This window comes from Oreochromis niloticus, linkage group LG12 (assembly GCF_001858045.2).
Source record: "Oreochromis niloticus isolate F11D_XX linkage group LG12, O_niloticus_UMD_NMBU, whole genome shotgun sequence".
NCBI classification, from domain to species: domain Eukaryota; kingdom Metazoa; phylum Chordata; class Actinopteri; order Cichliformes; family Cichlidae; genus Oreochromis; species Oreochromis niloticus.
In genome coordinates, this window is record NC_031977.2 from 25500906 (window position 1) to 25521223 (window position 20318).

The 20318-nt window shown below is 39.5% G+C and overlaps 1 protein-coding gene across 12 annotated transcripts in view; it reads left to right on the plus strand.

The window, feature by feature from the left end:
• Positions 1-20318, plus strand: part of gpat2 (glycerol-3-phosphate acyltransferase 2, mitochondrial) — a 183377-nt gene that overhangs the window by 134832 nt on the left and 28227 nt on the right. For 11 of the 12 annotated variants that reach the window (XM_025911963.1, XM_013274873.3, XM_005473483.4 and 8 more), the window contains 9 exons: positions 5310-5416; positions 8691-8801; positions 9035-9105; positions 9200-9310; positions 9747-9869; positions 13166-13265; positions 16314-16447; positions 16628-16727; positions 19588-19773. In XM_025911963.1, coding sequence (XP_025767748.1) covers positions 5342-5416; positions 8691-8801; positions 9035-9105; positions 9200-9310; positions 9747-9869; positions 13166-13265; positions 16314-16447; positions 16628-16727; positions 19588-19773 — 1011 coding nt within the window. In that variant the 5' untranslated portion in view covers positions 5310-5341. The remainder of the gene's footprint in view (positions 1-5309; positions 5417-8690; positions 8802-9034; positions 9106-9199; positions 9311-9746; positions 9870-13165; positions 13266-16313; positions 16448-16627; positions 16728-19587; positions 19774-20318) is intronic. The other variant, XM_003451098.5, reaches the window with a different exon arrangement.

Below are 20318 nucleotides of genomic sequence, written 5' to 3' on the forward strand. Positions count from 1 at the left end.
ATCCCAAGGGTGCTTTATTGGACTGATATCTGATGACTGTGGGGGCAATTTGGGTACAGTGAAGTCATTGTAATGTTCTTGAAACTAGTTTGGAAGGATTTGAGTTTTGAGATATGGCTCGTTATCCTGCTTGAAGCCGCTATCAGAAGATGGGTACCCTGTGGTCATAAAGGGATGGACATGATCAACAACAATACTCAGGTAAGCAGTGGGGTTTAAACTACGCTGAGTAGGTACCATGGAGCCCCCACATCACTACACTACCACCGACAGCCTGAGCTGTTGATAGAAGGCAGGTTGGACCCATGTTTTCATGTTTACACCAAACTCTGACCCTATCATCCAAATGGTGCAGCAGAAGACTCATCAGATCAGACAACATTAGCCCAACCAGAATGAACAGCTGCGTCAATTTCCTGTTCTTAGCTGACTGGAGTGGTACCCAGTGTGGTCTTCTGCTGCTCTAGCTCACTTGGCTCAAAGTTCGACCTGTTGTAGATTCAGAGATGCTCTTCTGCATAGCTTCATTATAACGGGTTGTTGTTTGTGTTTTTGTCTTCCTCCTTTCCATCCACTTCCAGGCAGTCTGATTATTCTCTTCTGACCTCTGGCATTGCCCAGAGATCTGCTGCTCACTGGATATTTTCTCTTTTTCAGACCATTCTCTATAAACCCTAGAGATGGTTGTACAGGAAAATCCCAGTAGATCAGCTGCCTGTTCAGTGTAATTCAAATGACACCACTTCCACGTACATGTTGCCATTTTGACGCAAGTTTACAGTAATTCGTTGCTGTCTGAATTGTTCACATGGTGTGTTTAGAACATAGTTATTTTTGTTTGTAGAAGGAAATCATGGCTCTAAAGAATACCACTGACAGAAAAATATCCGAATGTGAAATACTGCTATTTTCTGGGCGTTACCTTTGATATTTGATAGACAGGTTATTAGGCTAATTAGCTACCAGTGCCGGTTACAGCTGCAAAAGTGCGTCTTGCTGACGTTAGTGTTCAGCATTACAAGGACTGTTGCAGGGTAGAGGGGCTTGTAAAGCTAATTTGTATGCCGTGTGGATTTCAGCTGTGGCAGCATTCAAAACAAACAAGGTAAACAAGTTTCTACTTGCAGGAGGTGAGTTTTACAAATTCTGTGTTTGAGGTGATGCTGTAATTGTTACTTTTTAAGGTTATTGTTAGCTACTATAATCTTGTTGATTATTTAGCTATCAGTGAAATACAATCCTTTTTTGCCATCAGTGTAGTGTTCAGCTAAATTCAGTATACGTAATGCGCTCTGACAGCATTCAGAGTAACCTTTCCATTTGTCAGATTAAGAGTGTTAATGTTGTCCTTGTGTATTTCAGTTTAACTTCTTTAAGCTCTTCTGGCAGAAACATGCAGTTCATTTCTGTGTGATTCCTCTGCTGCTTTGACATTGCCGTGGTTTAATAGAAAAATTTACAGTTTATCTTTCCAAGCTTTTGCAGAAAATCAAAATGATACCTGCATGGAGATTTAAGGAGAAACTCTTCCTGCGTCCCTCATGGACAGCAGTGTAGCTCATTGATTTCTGATTCACAACAGTAGGGCCATGGGTTTTTACCTATCTAGAGCACACTTTCTTGGGTTTTTCCCTGGAGTTACAGTTTCTCCCATCATCTAAAATGATTTGTTGGTGCTGCCTATCTTAACCCTATCTGAAGAGTTTCATTTCAGAGTTGAATTGTTCTAGGAGGTGTGGAGGATGAATTTTAAACAAATGTATTCTGTTATCTTCTCTGTGTGCAGCTCCTTTTCAGATAGATGAGCTGTTATTACTGTAATTATTGTAGCATATGTATGTAGGCTGCTTAAAAAATTAAAGGAACACTTTGAAATCATCAAGATCTCAATGTGAAGAAAAAGTCAGGCTCAGTATCCATCTTGATATGGACTGAGTGAGGTGTTACAAACTAGGATAACATATTCTTTGATGAAAGAAATAAATTGATAGACAACCGGAAAATCAAAGAGAGGAAAAAAAAGACTTCTGCCAGAATTTCATTGCAGGAACTTAAAATGGTACTCAGTAGTTTGTGTGGTCCCTGTGTTTGAATGAGTGCCTGACAGTGTCGGGGCCTGCTCCTAATCAGACAACAGATGGGATATGGGATTTTCTACCTGATACCTAATGACCTGGGTTCCAATTCCCAGCCTGTAGAGTTTGTGCATCCCTCCATGGATTTGCCTCCCCAAACCATCATTGATCCGCCATCAAACTGGTCATGCTGAGTGATGTTACACGCATTATAATGTTCTCCAGACATTTTCACGTCTGTCACATGTTGTGGTATTCTGGAATTCTACAGCAAATTCCAGTCGGGATTCACAGTGCCAGACAGCAAGCACAGAGTTGGTCCCTCAGGCCAACCTCAAGAAGTTTATTTTTGATTGTTTGGTCAAACACATTCACAACAGTGGCCTGCTGAAGGTTCGTTTTGTAGCTCTAGCAGTGCACAGCCTGTACCGACCTGGGGTGTAGGGGACTTCTTTTTAAGTTTGTAAAATAGGACGTGCCAGAAAACATTTGAGGGCTTGCACCAAGGAACAGTACATATAAAACAAATGCAGATTTTTATGTATTTATTTTTAATACAGATGGGCCAACGACTAATCAATGTTCAATGTTCTCGGTCTGGTCAGTTTTGTGTATGTCTGATTATGCACCAGTCCATTTCATGCATCTGTGATGCATGCCCCACAGTGGCGCAGACAAATAGTTGCACATATTCACAGCTACACACTAACATGTTGTCAGCAGGGAAGCTCTTCGCTGTGAGTGAAGAGACAAAGTAAACACTGAGGGGACCACCATGAAAATGTTTATAACAGCAAATCTAATCAGAAAGTTAAATCACCCTCACTCAGCTGAACCTGAATTTTTTATAGAAACAAATAAAGGTTAAGTGGCTTAAGCTAGAGCCAGCAGCCTCGGTATGAGCAAAGGATCAAAAGCATTTATGAGGAAAATTAGGGAGATGAATGAAAAATGAGTAAAGGGTTGGTGTCCTATTGTCTCGTCACAAACATAAATAAAATAATCAAAATGACTGACATTTGTTTTGTTATTTAAATCTGTTCCACCTTCTTTTGTTTAGTAAGATAGAAAATGTCAGGTAAAGGTGGGCAACTTGTTTTCAGAGAATTATTTGTTTCTCCCTCCAGCAGCAAAATATAGTATATTCAGTTGTTTATGTAAGAGGAGAAACCTGTAACTTACTGCGGTTTGGAGGAAATTGTAAAGTTTATTAATTAATTTCATTTCATTATAATTATGAAAATAATAATTAGCATTGAATAAAAGTTGATTTTGGTGTCATTTATAAATCTTGGAAAGAAAATTGGAAGCTGCAAAAATCAGTACTTTGCAATGTTATTGACTGATTCCAATGAGTGCAACTCTAATTTGTAACTTAAAATCATGTAAAGCTACTCTAATACTCCAAAAATAAAAAAAATATTTAGCAGGAAAAAAGCAATAACACCCCCTTTAAAGTCTCTGCTAATAACTCCTGGTTAACCCTACCCTAGACATGAATGCACCAGCTGACATCCCTTTGACTGCTGCTCTAAAATGATCTTCACTCTAATCTGTCCTGGCATCTTTTAATGGCTTCTGATTTTTAATCTTATTAATTTTTAATTCTTTCTCATCATGGGCCCACTTAGGTCTGAGCTGTCACGTTGGCAAACTACAGCATATTAATTAAATACTATAATTGATCAATTAAGTTTTAACGAGTGGAAGAGTCAAGCAAGAATAAATATAAGTGCTCTAAGGAGGTACCTGCGGCCCAGATGTCAATGTTGAACTGAATGTTTTTACACGACTGCATTAATTTCTGTACTGTATGTTGACTGGTAAGATGGCACATAGAAAATTAAAATCTTGTTTGCAGTGTTACGTTGACCTGGCCTTGGCATGCTGCTGTCTCTAGCTGTTTCCATGTGGTCTTGTATTCCCTTGAGTGGATTATATAACCCCATTAGAGACTTTGCTGTTTCTCTGCCTGTGTAATTTACAGTTTTACACTCTTTACTCCCATTTTGCTGCCTTGTCTCTTTCATCACCTGCCGCACCTGTGAAACACTACAGAGCCCTGGGAACCTCTTATCAATGTCTGCCGTTTCCCACAGGAGTTGGTAATGAATGTGGGAACTTGAGCCAGTTGAAATGGAGCGTCTTCCCATGGGGAGGGCTTAAGTTTTAATTAGCAAAGTTAATAGGGCAGAATGGGATCAACACAGCGAAAGACAGAGATGCAAAGGAAGAGTCTTTCATTGTGCCTAATGAGACTCCTGAATCGGGTGGATGTAGCCAAAAAAAAGGTTTATTTGAAGGCAGCAGCACACGTCTTCATCCTTTTGTAGTAGAATCAAAAGCCTTATACAAACCAAAGGTAATCTCTCTCAGGATGGTGGCTTTTATGCTTGCTTAGCTCTCCCTTTGGAGAGTGTGGACTTGAATTAATCTGAATTAAATCTACCTTAATTTCAGATGATTACTCACTTGAGCTCCACCACAGCCAGTGCTATCAATTAGATAACCTGTTTAAGCTAGATTGTATTACACTGTGACCTATGTTGCCAACACTCATTACTACGGTTCAGAGTGGGCAAGGGACCAGCATCAGTTACATAAGAGCTGTTTTTCAGCTGATGGCTATGTTCCCTGCTTTTAATGATTTATAACCTACTAGTGAGCATTTGTGCTGCTCCACCTGTGTGTTGCTGAGCAAGGACAGCCTCAAGTTCTTCAACATCTCTAACCTCTTAATGGCAGTTTTGTCCTTGTTTGATTCCTACCTGCATATAGAATAAAGCAGAAAACTTTTAAAGTGAAGTTTGCCACTAGAAGTCCAATAAGAGGAAACAATAGGAAACCAATTCAGTGATACTGGCAGCAAGAGGCTGATATCCCTTAATTTGAAAAGAATGAAAGGAGTGTTGAAGAATTTGAGAGAATTTGTGATGGTGCAGGGCAAGAAAAGGGTTTGTTAGGTGGGTGAAATTGTAGCTAAGGGCATTGGGAGATGCTATCAAGAAGGAAGCTGAGATTGTGTGTGGATGAGTGTTTTTCCTTAAATCGCAAGGTGGAAGTCTTTCTCTGAGCCCTATGAAGTGCCTTCAAATTATTCCAAAAAACACTAAAAACATTAACATGTGATCACAAGCATGCCATTACAGTATAATCCAACATAATGTCAGAATGCAGCATTTTTGACATGACTCCTCATACTCTTTTCCTACCCAATCTCTCTCTTTTTTTTAGGGTTGTGGTTGTAAATCAGCAGGGGCCTCACCATGGAGCAGGAGAAGAATGATGGGATAAACAAAGACACAGTCCTTCCACTTCCAATTCAGCAGAATAGACCCGCTGTAAGAACTGCCTGCATGTCTCTCTCCCACTGTCATCTCCCACTTACTCCACGGGCACTAATCTCAAACGCTTTGTTCTTCACAATCACGAGAGAACATGCGTGGCCCCTTGTGTTTAATTCTGTTTGATGTGCCAAATCACTGGATGTGATGCATCAGTGAGTCATACATGCCCATCAACAAATGAATATAATTTTTAAAGGAATACTGACATTATATCAAATATGCTTATGTGTTTCATTGCACTGAAATGAGGAGGTCTGTACTGTACCATTTTCATATCTGACTTTGTGTGTTAGGTATTCAGCTGGAGGCGATTAGCGTAGATCAGCATAAAGACTTAGAGGAAGAGGAAATCATTAACAAGCATTCAAAAAGGATTTAAACCTCATAGTATGTATTACCTGTACAAAGAAATTAAAAGCAGTAGTTTGAAAAGGATACATTTAGTCGCAGTATTTGTTACTAATGTGTTCCCTATAGATTTTGAATGTTTTTAAGTCACACAAAATATATATCTTATATAATCTATATTTGGTATGACCATATTTACTCTTCAACAAAGCCTGAACTTTCTTAGGCAAGCTCTCTTGTAATTTTTTTCAAGTAGTCTTCAGGAATAATTCTCCGGGCTTCTTGAAGAACATCCAAAGCTCTTTTTTGGATGCTGGCTGCCTGTGTAAAGATTATCACACATTTCTTTAATAATGTTGAGATCTGGGCCTTGGAGAGGCCAATCCATGACTGATAGTTTATGTTTTTCTATCTAGGTATGCTTTCACTGCATTGGCATTTTGTTTGGGATCGTTGTCATATTGGAAAGAAAAGCTGTTGCCAATCTGATTGGCTAGAGTTGCAGGGTGAAATGTAATATTATCTCAGAAAGTCAAGAGTTTTTCACAGTGCTCTGTCATGCATCCTTCGACTTTGTGGATATGAATGTTGCTATTGAAATGAAAACAATACTGTTATAATATCTTTTATAAGGTGTTTATAGGATTCTGGGCGCACAAATGCTACAAATGGGTCATTTTAGCACATTGGTTGGTGGTTGCCAGGCAACACAATGACGTCAAACTATCTGATATAGATATAACCCTTCAGGGGCCTACGATGTACCTGTGTGCCAACTCCTAGCTGTGTAGGTGGACTTGGCGGGCCAACTCAGATTTCATGTTGCATAGTAAGAGTTTGGGGTTTTCTGCTAAAGACGAAGTAAGCAAGCATGATTGTTGCTCAGCTCAAACAAATCATGAGTTTAGTCGTAGAAAACTCTCCTTAAGTCTTACAGATCTTTTAATATTTAAACATTTTGATAACAAGTAATGAGCTACCAAAGTGAACAGCAAAGGCGAGTCGGGCTCTTGGCGCTGAAATATCTCTATGGCTCTAAATCAGTAGTGTCAAACATCAGCCCGCGAGGGTTAGACTCTGTTCTGGTCTTGGATGCTTTTTCTGGCATGATTTTATTCCCTAAGAGCCCCTGAAAAAGTAAAGAAAACGTTTTGGGATGACCAAATCAGTACTTAAATCAGTACCTTAATCTAAAAAAAATGTTGTGGAAGAGCAGAAATTCTTTCAAGTTAGCATGCAGATCTAATCCAAAGTCACTGGAAAAATGTAGCTGCAGTTTTTGTTACACAGTGGGGTGACAGAAAATGCTGAGCTGTTTCACACACTTTTTGCCTCATAAATATCCTTGTATAACTTCTTTAAATAGGTAAACAACAGTCTAATGTTTTCATTTTTGTAAGTTGATTTTTCTTTGAGTTTTTAGGACATAATAATGCACAAATAGAGAAAATCCCCCCTGATATGTAGAAGCCGAATAAACTTTTTTTTTTTGCCCTCCTTATTGCATGACTCTAACTGATGGTACATTGAAAGATTTTGTTTTGAAAGCATCACTACTTTAATTATTTCTATTCCCTGTCGAGTTTCCAAACACCACAGCTTATGAATGCAAAGCTTTGTGGCAGCTGAATAGCTCTGTGATCAGACTTCACAGCAGCATCTGAATGCACCACCAGGAGGGATTCATAGATCACCCCATGATTTTAAAACTCCTAAATTAAGTGACTCTAATAAAATTCAAGGCACACGTGTTCCTTTTATGTAGCTTTTACTATGTTGAGCAAGTTTCAAGGCCCTGAAACTTTCAGCAAAACTGAAATGAGCTAAAACTTGATGATGTCATGCCCAATAAGATACACTAACATACATTAAAAAACAAAATTCCTCACCAGGAAAGTGGTGATCACATAGCCCCTCAAACCCCAAACCATGCCAGCACAATGTAAAATCCCCTTCCTGTCTGGATCCAGGGTTTTCTTTTTTCTTTCATTCATCTCTTGTTATGTACAGCACTCTTAGCAGAAGAACAGAACTACAAAATAATAATCCAGAAAATTAATGACATATCATGGGCATCAGATTCAGATCAAAGCATTTCTACCTTCTCCTTGGAATGAGCAGACATAAGTGCGTAACTCTGGTCATCGAGCTGGGCCAGCTTATTTACATACAGGTTTAGCTTGATAATCCGCATGCCTCTCATTTTTTGGGTCTACCTCTTTTCTTTGTACTTTTCCCCTGAACGAGTATGGCCCTTTAAATTATTGATAGTTCGATCCAAACTTTCATGATCGTAAGGTTTTGTCTTTAAATTGACCTTTTCTGCCAGTCAGCTGCTCTCTTTTCTGGAATCCATCATCATTCAACTTGGAGAAAGTGTCATTGATTTTAGGAGATTGATTAGGTCTTTTTTTCCAAAGCCAGGCAAACACTCTGAATCCTGATCAACACAACACATCGAGCATGATAATCAGTCAGTTGGCATGTTTTATCGTACTGTACTGCAAATATTTGAACACCTGACCAGCAGTCAGCTTGCTCGGGGAGTCCTGAAGTGTGGTTGATTAGTATACAGTACACAGACTGGCTTGTTGAGCGCATGAGCTGTTTGTTTGATTTGCACAGGGAGCGTCTGATACAGGGGCTCACATGGGAACTGTATTAATATTTACTGCACTGCTAGTAATGGCGTGCCGACTGAATTCAGAGTTAAACCAATCAAAGAGACAGAAAAATTTTAACAAGCTCAAAAGACATCAGGGCGAAACAAATTAAAGTCAAATAAGATAAGAAACATTAGTTTTAGCTTTATGTACGCAATAATATGGCTGTTGAGTGTTATTTCAAAAAGTGGATGTGGTTGTGGTTTTTCTGCATGTGACATCCTGTTTGTGTTGTGTTTTTTTGTGTTTCTTCCCAGCTGTCATGTGGATTAAAGATCAGGAAAATGATGAAGACTGTGCCTCCTTGTTTGGGGAAGTTCAGGCCAGTTGTGGGCCAGTGCTGCCACCAGTGCACCCCAGACAGTCTGGTGAGTGTGCAGAGTAATTATGGATCTCATTCACTGAGTGAAAAATGCTGACTTTATATGGCATGCAAAGGTTGTGAGTATAAAGATCCTCTTGTAGCTATCCCCATTCACATAGTATCCTTCAGCTATAGCCTTCTTTTATACAGTAAATTGGATTGTGCCCCACACAGCCCATTCGTGGTTGACGTTGACATGCAGGTCATCTATCTTTATCTGTTTTTGTCATTGCTTAGAGCAAGAAACTTGGACAAAACTATTCCCTTGGTTTCCACAACCTACTGAGTGTCAATGAGACACAAACCAGGTAGTAATAGAATCCACCGCATTCGGGCGAAGCCACACAAATTTATTTGGTCCCTGCGCTCTCACTCATGCTCATTTCTTTGAATTGTATGCAGGTATCGAGGCTGGCTGGTGCGGAGGGTGTGCTGCGCCCTGTTTGTGAGTGGGTGCAAGGTTTACAGCAGTCCTGTTAGCGGCAGGATCCAGCGAGTCTGTCAGAGTAACAGGTACCTGAGGAGAAAGAGAGGGAGGATGGCAGGAGTAGAGATGCTGGAGGAGAGTAAATAAATGATAGGCAGAGATACAGAAAATGAAACGGGTTCCTGCAGTTCTGCAGCGAGAGAATGAGAAAGGACTAGAGGAGATAAGACAAAGACACGCAAAAAACAGAAAAGTAAGGCTATCTCAGAGTCTGTAAAGAGTGAACGAAGAAACATGGGATAACTTGAGGAGAGGTTTCACACTTCTCCTATCTCTGTCACTGTTCCTCGGTTTGTAGCTGTTGTTCTCCCTCCTCCTGTGTAATTGAGTTTAACCTTTATGTAACCTCCACACTCAGGGATGGTGTTGTTGTCTTACTGGAAGGCTGGTGTTTGTCTAAGTGTAGCACAAATGAAGCTTTGTTCCGTATTAACCCTGCTGTCCTGTGACCATGTGTTTCAGGGTGAAGAAGGCGCTCACAGCAGAGCACAAAGCACCTGAGGGGGGAGACGGCCACGGGCAGCTAGATTGTCTCTCACCATTCCTCCCCCTCATTAACACCTGCATCTCCTCTGGCGTCTTAAGGTTTGTTTATGTGTGCATGAGTTGATTGGGGGGGGGGGAAAGCTAGGTTCAAAGATGGTTGTTTGTGTGTATTTACTAATACATTACATTTGCATATTGATTCAGAGCTTCGCTGTGAGACCTTTCATTTAGAAATAACGAGTGAGATGTATCATATCGGTGTGCCTGAAGCAAAAATAGAGTTGCAGTCTGCAGCGATTTCTTTTAATGATTTTTTTAATCTTTTGATGCAGAAAAGATGAGCCTTTTGATGATACAACGATTCTAAAAGATTTTCACATCTTAATTTATGAGAAATTCCTATTTTATTCTCATTCACTTGCTGCTACTCCACAATGGCTAAGGAGTTAATTTTATATATTGTCAACATTAAAGCAACATTGCTTTTCTAAAATCTAATTTAGGTCTATACTACTGCTTACCCATATGCATTGTTGTGATGCGAGTTGCTCAGTTTTAGAGATATTGCCTTCTCTTGAATATAACAGAACCAGGTGGCACCTTTTTTGTGGTGCTCAAAGTGTCAAAAAATACATAAAAAAAAAAAAACTCAGCAGTGACAGCTGTTTTTTCAAATGTCATGGCCAGGTTACAAAAAATAAAATGCAAAATTGTGCAGTTTCATGGCAGAATTTTTTCTTTTATCCTCTCTCCATCTGCCAACTAAAAGATGCATGCGGCGTCTTTTAGTTGGAGGACACGATCATTACTGACTTTTTGTCACAACCCTCTGATCATGGGTAGATGCTCATTTTCTTCTGCGCAGTGATACAGTAAACAGGCGTAATTCGGTATAAAGAAAATAGTTCCTGCATGAAACTTTCTCTACTTTCATGAACTTGATATTGATGCTGAGTTTTCAAATGTTTTACCAAGTAACAAAATAGATTAAATGAGATTTATTCCCATTGTAATCAAAAGAAGCATTATAAGAGAGAGACTGCATTTCAACAAATCCTGAATGGAAACCTAGGATTTGTTGGGCTTTGGAGAATTCTGTAGTGGCAGGAATTATGTTTTTTTGTTCCTGCCCTCGAAGAGCCAGCCAAGAGCTGTGCCAGGAAACATGAGTTATTGCTGTTTCTGAATTTCTGCCCACACAGAGTAAAAGTACACCACAGTTTGTGGTTGTGCTGTATACGCACTTGTTTTTGACCCATTCTGTGGTCAATAACCTTCTGGGAAATATCTTTTTAAACGTTACTTTGCAGTAAATCTATAAGATCTGGATTTTTTTTTTTTTTAACTTTTTAAAAAATGACATTATCGTGAAAGTTAAACCTGCTTGCAGACCAGTTGGTATCATCCAGATAAGCTGCGAGCAAATGCCGTGACCAAAACAATCATAAGGAGGTTTTCAGGGCAGTGTGTATTCCTCATTGCAACCAGTTTCAGCAAAAACTCCACAATCATTCAGGAAATCCTGAATGATTCTTTCTCTAAAACCAATCTCTAAAAGTGATCAAGAGTGTCACTGACTTACTAAAACTGACAGCAACCACTCGCCATTAGTCGAGAAATAGTCAAGTGTGACTGGTGGTTGCTGAGCAGTCCCCAACTGGTTTCTAGGCTGGTGACTAGCCCTAGATTCATTTGTCAAAATAACTGACCAAATAATTGTATTACTAAGATGACTGGCAAGTGACAAGACTTGCCTCTAGAAGGACTTTGATGGAAGGCAGACATGTCCACAGCCAATATCTCCAAAACTGGGCACTCCAAAATAAAATAACTAAAAAAAAGAGCTATCTAAAAAATATCAGGTCAACTGTCCCTTTAAAGCCTCGACAACACAAAAGCCACCCATCAACTGATCCTGCCAATAAGTATCATTTGTGCACTCAAGGTCTTTAAAGCTTTTTCTCATTTTCATTGAGGGTCTATTCTGTCCAAAAACTATTAAAAACACATTAATGAGCCATTTGCTGAATGCTTTTTAATTACAATGAACATTAACAATGTTGCATCAATTGAACTTAGACCGTCCTTGTGCTTTGAACGTTTACTGGATCAGTGTTGAAGAATAGTCCCCAACAACCATGGAGAAATTAATTAAAAAGCCTCTTTTAAAGTGACGTGGCCATTCATGAGTCATTTTTACATCTTTCATTACATAGATGGACTGAATAAGTGAAAAATGTTAAGAGCTTAACTAACACATTGTTGGCTTTAGTGTTTTTGCAGTATTAGTTGGCGATACCCAAAAAAACCACAGCTGTGGTTGCTGTGGAGAACAGGCCAATCACAGGGGGGGAAACATAGCTCTTATGAATATGAATTAGCAACAAAATAGCCCAAGATAATTGCCAGATTCATTAAAAAATGAAAAACAATCTGAAAAGGAACTGATTTCAATAATTATGTTTATTTTATGTATTTTTTTAAACCAGCAGAAAAATCAGAATTTCAGGCTCAGGTTTTCGAATTTCTGTCTTACAGGATTGTTTTAAGAATTTTTTACTGGAAAATATTGGAATAGTCAGCTGTCAGTGGAGATATGTAGATATCACAAATTCCTACTTCTTTTTGGTCACTCAGGGAAAGAACAATAAGCTTTCCAAAACCCAAATTGTGTTGAAGAGACAAACAGAAATGCTTATGTGCTACTGTAAGACAGCTCAAAGCTTCTTGTGTGACTGCTTACAGATGAATGCCTTTCTAGCCGTCAATCATCATGCTCTTCAAGATGAGTGGCAGCTGTTGAGGCACAAACTTGTCCACGGCTAGTGGACAGCATGTTTTCGATCTCTGCTCTAAGTAGTATTTAAATTGAAATTGGATGTTGTGACTCTGTCATCTCTTGGGAGCATGTTTCTGTAGCCTCAGATAGTGTCAGAAATTATTCAAATATCTAGTGAAATGAAGTAGAAACTTTATATATTTTTTTCTGAAGAAACTTTTTGACTGTCTTGAAGTTTAAGAAATCTCTTCAAAATCCAATTTCTCCTCGCCTCCTCAATCTCCCTCATTTATAGACTTTGTCTCTATCTACAGCTGTCATCCTCTCACAACTGCTGCTTTATTGCTTACTGTTTAACTTCTTTCCTATGTCATCATTTTCTTATCTTCATCCATTTTTCCCCCACTCTTGCTCCCACCTGTCTCATTTACATAACATCACATTTAACACTGTCCTTTCCTCCAGTTTTGTGCCAAACTGTTTCCTAAATTATATTATTGGTGAATATTTCTCTTAGCTTCATTTGTCCATTACGGCCTTGTGTGCATCTCTTGTCATTAACTTTATCATCTCTTCTTTCTATACATCCCTCCACCCACTATCCTCTTTTGACTAGATTCGTGGGCTGGGCGATGCTGAAGATGTTTGCTTCTGTGTTCGGCAGTATTCAAGTTAACCTCAACCATCTGTCGGCTTTACACAGAGCCTCACAAGAGGTACAAATGTCTATAAATGCACACACACCTTTGTAGATTAAATATCTGCTATCCTGAAGGGTGTCTCTTGCTGCAAAAAATGGAAAGTACACTGTGTGTTTGCACAGTGTTGATACTGTGAGGTTTTGGCTTCACATTAGGCTGTGCTCTGACATCTATTGAGATGGTAAACAAGCTGCCGCCCCATTTGTAAACACATCTACTCCAAAAGATTTCAAGGTAAACAGAAATGTGAGAATATATTCGGTAAGGTGAAGTAAACAGATCTAATTGTCTGGAGTCTTGAAAGTTGAGGTTTCTCCTGCTTGCCTTTTTATGTGTAATTATTTTCTTTTTTTCTAACAAACTGCACACTCTAATTACATGGTTGACTAAATAAACAGAGGTAAATAAGTCTGAATCAAGCTTAAAATGGGCATGAATGATTTCAGTGAGCGAGGTCTTCAGCTTTGTTATCGCTGAAATGTTGTGTGCTACTAAAGTTGTTTTCACAGATAAACTCTGGAAAACGTCAGTACATCCAGGACGTTGTGTGAAGTTGTGCTTTCTCACATGTTGCACGTGGCAGTGCATGTGAAAACAGCTTCAGCTAACGGAAAACCTCAAATGTTATTCTTATGATTTCTAATAGTTTTCAAATACTCTGCTGTGAAAAATTAAGTAAACGTGACTTTTAAAAGTAAAAGTCACACATCCAATCCTGATGAATTAAATACCCAAGTTGGAAAGTGTTTCTGAAATATAATGTATAATTCATTGAGACATAACAGCAGTCAGTGGAAAACAAAAATCATCAATCCAGTGACGACAGATTCAACAAAAATAAAAGTTCACAATTTAAATCACACGCTGATGTGACTTGCATCTTTAGGTGGCTCGGTTATATTTTTGACACCCATGTGACTGTATGCACATTGGGGTGACTGTAGCTCAGGACTAAGGTTGGTGGTTCGATCCCTAGCTGCTCCAGCCTGCATGCCAAATATTCTTAGGCAAGATACTAACACCAAGTCCCTCGCTGATGCATCCATCAAAGTATGAATGTGTGTGAATGTTAGATAGGAAGCATTTAATCATAGAAAAAAGAAGTGCGTGTATGAATAGGTGTTAATGAGTGAATGAGGCGTGTTGTATAAAGTGCTTTTAGTGCTCCGGGAGAGCAGAAAAGTGCTATATAAGAATCAGTCCATTTACATCCAACAACATCTGGACTCCTCCTGATAAGACAGCAGATGTTCTGGGGATTTCTTCCCAGATCTGGATCTGAATAGCCTGTGGTGCTATTTCTGTGCCAGGGCTTCTCAACTGGATTCAGGTATGAGGAGCCTTAGAACCACTCAGTAGTATCAGTGCTTTTGTCATTCAAGAACTAACTACACCATTTGTCCAAGAGCATTGTGTTGCAGCAGGAGGAGCTGCACGAGCATGAGGTCTGGCAGTGGCTCTGAGATTTTCATAGTTTCATCTTGGTACCATTTGCTGACACCTGGAGGTTTGTGTGACCCTCCAAAGATAATACCATCCCAGACCATCACTGACCCATTGCCAAACCTTGCTGAATGATATATTGCAGGCAGCTTAACACTGTCTTTAGACTCTTTCACATCTGGTGTTTTTTGGTAAACTGAGCTTCACATTGGACTGTGAGCACAGGTCCTGCTGAATGATGTCAGGCCCTCATGCCGCCCTTGTGCAGTCTGTTTCTGACAGTTTGGTCAGAAACATGCTCATGAGTAACCCACTGAAGATTACTTTTTTCAGGGCTGCAGTGATATTTTTCTTGTGCCTGTGTCCTGGTGTCTCCTTCACACTCTACAGACTGATGTTGGGAGACACAGTAAACCACCTTGGATGTGCCATTACTGAGGAGCTCAACTACCTGTGACACCTAATTGGTTTGCAGGTAGTAGTAGTGACAAGGAGACCAGTGAAAAGCAAAACTAGAGAAAAATTAGTCAGGAGCGATAAGATGAGGCCTCACTCCCTTTCTGAGGGTTGCCTTGTCACTGCCTCTCCAGTGCAGATGAAATGGATTCAGATGTGTGTTTATGACTTTGTATTAAACAGTGATGATCAAGTGTTTCTTTAATACTTTTGAGCAGTGTAATCGTCAGGATATATTCAGGGTTATTTCTGCAGGGATTGTGTACAAAATCAATTTAAATCTTGATTTTTCAAATGAGTAGTCCCATTGTCTAAATCTTTACCAATTTATTCATCCATAAATTGTTTCATGACAAACCTGAAAATCTTTCATTTTCTGCATTATTGAGGCAAGTTAGGTTACAGCGTGACCTCACTGAACTGTTTGAATCACTGCATACTGGCTGTAGTTATAACCAAATTCATATAAAATAATTTCAGGTGTTAACCCAGTTATTGTGTCTTTCACTATATTAAAAAAAACAAATAAAAAAGTAATAAATATATCTTTTATCATGAGTTTATGAAAACTACCAATGCTCAGGCTGTTTATGTGTTTTAATTCTGCAGCGCTTTTATTGCCAAGCGCTTTTTGCTGTAGCGACAATATCGCATGCACAGAAGTGCCATCGTGTTTTATCTCTCTGCTTTGACTTCACTCGATATATAATTGAGTTTGCGATAGTAGCTCTTCATTTCCATGTCCATAATGGAAAAAATCACTAATGCTACTCGAAAGATAAGGGACCACAAAGCAAATAATAGAGCTGTTGTTGACACTGGGAAAAAAACATACAAGTTGTGCTGTCAACTTCTACAATCAATCCAGCCATTCAGGCATACTCACCACCTATACTTAAACTGTGTCTGCATCTTTAAATACTTGAATGTTGACCTCACACATTTTTCACTGAGTGTTTGCTAGTTTTAAAATCTAAAAATTATTTTTTCTTCATTGCCTCCTGTTTCCTTTGTGTGGCTTGATCAAAAGCTGATTTAATCTAAGGTCATGGATTCGCTCCTTAATCTGTGCGTCACCTCTGCACAATCCGTGTTTGTTTGATATAATGAATGACAATGTGAGGAATTTTGTTTATCAGAAGCTGCTTCTGTTCTCTAATTCAGGGATCTCTGCTGGTTTATGTGTACGTGCGTCAGAGCGCCGTGGACTGCGCTCTCATCCCTCTCGTGCTCTTCTGTCACAGCCTCAGAGTCCCGTACACTGTTTGTCCTCTCCAAATTAAGAACGCCTCCCTAAGGTACATTCATACACACATAAACACACACACAAACTAAATAAGGTGCTGTGTTTATCACTTTATTCATGCTACTATTTTTAAGCTGGGCAGTTTTATTTCAAATGTACATAAATGACTTTATGCACATTTTCTTTGATTAAACTAGTGTTTGAGTTATGCTGTGCTTTGTTTATCCTGCAGATCAATCCTGCAGAAAGTAGGTGTTGTCCTCCTGCCACCCTCTGCACGTACTGAGGAGGATGCTGAGATGGACACACTGTACCAATCTGTCATGACTGCTGTAAGTTAGAAATAAGAAGGGGTAGTATATAAGAGTTCCTAGGTCTGGTGATTTTCATACTTTACTTTTAAGGAAAAGAAATTGGTCCTCATCTCAGACATCAAACTTCCGGTTGACTGCTTTAACAAGCAATTGCAGTGGCTCTGAGAGGCTTTATTTAAGTTAAATGGAAACATCAGGACATTAACAGGCACAAGCTGTGCCACACATGAGCTGGCATAGTGTTAAAGTAAACAGATGCAAACCTCATTCTAGCACATAAAAAAGGGAGATACTGACATTTGTGTTCCCTAAATGTCATAGCAGACCATGAAATAGCTGCTGAGATTTTTAATTTTCTACCCATTTTTTTTTAACTCTGCCAAATATTGCCTGTTTGTAGTCTAACCCAGGGTAATTAAAGGGGGCCTATTTTGCTCTTTTTCAGCTCCATATGTTTTATTCTTAGACTCAACTGGAGAAGATTTGTATGATTTACAGCTGAGTCTTATTTATCGTATGATGGGTATTGATACATCTCGTCTGGTGATTGAAACAAGTTGTCCTCCCTTCAACCTTTAACTCAGCTGTCTTCTGTGTCGCTATATTAAGAATTTTCCCTCTCTTTGTTGTCATACAGATCCAAGAATGGTATGAACTGTCTGAATCTGAGCATTTAGAGCACTCTGAAGTCTGAGATATTGGCTCACAGAGATTACTTCTGCACACACTGATCACATTATTTGAAACTTTGTTCATGTTTGATACGAGCGTCCATCAGTGTAACAGCATATTCACTCAGTGGCCACTTCAAAAGATCAGATGTTGGGTACCCTGTGGTCTTAAAGGGATTGACATGGTCAGCAAGAATAATGAGTTAGGCTGTGGCATTTACACAATGACAAATTGGTCCTAAAGGACACAAAGTGTGTTAACAATATCCCCCACGTCATTACACCATCACCACCATCCTGAACTGTTGATAGCAGGGAGGATGGATCCATTCTTTTGCGCTCTTTACACCAAATTCTGACCCGACCGCAGCAGAAATCAGAACTCATCAGATCAGGCAACGTTTTTCCAATCTTCTATTGCCCAATTTTGGATGAGAATGAGTCCTGTTCTTAGCTGACAGAAGTCTTCTGTAGCACATCTGCTTGGAGCTTTGACGTGTTGTGCTTTCAGTAATCCTCCATTGTATCAAGTGATCTTTTGACTGACTTCTTGTCAGACTGAAGCATGTTCAAATATCACTTGAATCACCTTTCTTCTGCATTCTGATGATCGGTTTGAACTTAAGCAGATCATCTTGGCCATGTCTACATGCCTAATTGCTTTGATTTGCTGTCATGCGACTGGTTGATATAGATAACTGCATTAACAAGCAGTTGAATAGTTATACCTAATAAAGTGACCAGTCAGTGTGAATTTAAATAGATTCTCTTTAGGTGACTTCTGCAGCACACAAGCATCAGGACAGTTTACCACTTGCCACAATATGCAAATGTCCAATTTTATGGGCAACTACTAATTGAGGTTAGAGGCACTCATTTTTCTGTGCCACAAGTCATAAAAAGTTCTCCTGGTACAAGTTCCTCATTAGCGCTGTATGTGAAAGTTAAAATGACACACTGGGCCCTGAATTAGAAATCATGTTGCTAATGCATTTTGATGAAACATAAATCTTAGACAGCAGGTAATTATATAAAATTAGAGGGTAAACAAAAATTCCTATCCTTGTAATTTTGCTGCCTAGTGTATGTGCATTCATTTCAATTCATACTCACAGACACGCAGGGACTTTTCATTGCACTACATGGCGGATTGTTATCACAGTCAGCTCCCCAATCAGAATGCAACCTGCCACCCTACCATCTCAACCTACTTTCTATTCATTCTCAGAATTACAAAGTAGCTTCAGTCTTTGCTAAAGACATTGCAGCTCTGGAAGTTGGCTAGAGTGACAAAGCCATGCGAACGAGGGTGGGGAAATAGGAAGAGCGGTGGTTAGTTTAAATCAGGAGCTTGACAGGTCTGAGCAGGTTGTTCCAGTTTTGGATGCTGGCTTGCACGTCTTCCCCTTATCCGGGAGATATTCATGGTGTGTATTGTTTTCTCCCACATCTTGCATCTTTTATAGTTTCCTCAAGTGCCTGCCTAAGTGCCTCAGTTATTTTTTTATTTTACCAGTAATCATCAGCATCTATTTATTCTTAATATCTTCTGTTTATATCTAAGGAGGCAGCCACTTTGTGATCTGTATCAGTTTACCTAAAGCCACATTTAATTTAAATGAGCTACTGTCTTTACTAAGATCAGTATTGTGTTATACAGTTCAATAAAACGGCTCAGTCTGACGTCGGCATACAGAGACTATAGCTAAAGTGAAACCTAAACAGCCTGTTTATGAATTGATGCTCTGAGATGTTTTATTTCTTTGTTTGTTTTCAGTTGCGCTTCAAGTGAGAAAGCATATTTGCTTTGCGTGAGAAGGCAGGCTTGTTTATTGCTTGTATTTCAGTGTTAATAGACCTTTATTGTTTATTGAGTGTAGGCCTGTTTAGCTGCTGTTCAATGGTAATTGAATTTCTCTTGTCTGTAAGGGGGAAACAGGATTTGGGGTGAGGGAAGTATCTCTGAATGTCATTAAGTGTCCCCCACAGTCCCGCTTTATCTCTGCTCTTTATCCTGCCTGCTTCCTGCATTTTGACTTGACTTTCCTCCACATTCTGCCTCTGGACTGTTTTTATGTTTCCTCCATCTTCTGGTTTACATTGTTGCTTATGTGTCTTTTCAAAATGCATAGCAGGCGTTTATGTTAATTGTTCTCTGACTGCCAGGACTTTTCACACCTCTGTCTTTGCCATCTTTCTCTCCTCAGCTGGTACGTGAGCTGCTACATGAGGGCCAGGCAATAAGTATTGGTGTGTCAGAGAGGTCTGGCCTGGGTGGCCAGTGGCTGGCTCGCATCAGGCAGCTCATCAAAGAGGGATCTGTCCCCGACGTCAGTCTGGTCCCCGTGGGCATCTCGTACGATTGTGTACCCAAGACCTACATTCAGGTGGATGTGTGTAAACAAACACTTGCTAGCGCACACACATACTTAATAGGATCCATCTGTAACTGTTCTGTCCTCAGGAGCAAGTGAACAGGTTTGCTTTAGTGCTGTGTTTTCAAACTGCAAAAAGGAGAAAGAACATGAGGCAGAAATACTGCATATGGTGAAAGGAACAGGTGCTTGCCAGTGTTGTAAAAACAACAGGAAATTAGTTATTGCTGTCTGTGCCATTCATTTGACTCACTTATCAGCACGACCAACAGTTGGAGCAACAGCAGTTACTTTGACATACAGCTCATGGAGGCAATCAACGTGCAAACACTTCTTAAGATACAACTGAGTGAATGTGAACACAACGACCTTTCACACACAGTTATAGATACAGTGTCACTACATCGCAGAAAAAAGTAATGCTTTAATAATGTTATGGCTGTAGAATTTAAGTGTTAACTTGCTTCAGTTAACACAGTTACATTCAAGCATAGCTGTATGTGTGTTTACTTTGAAAACAGGAACTACTAATAGATAATAAGCAGACACGGGCGAGTTCACTC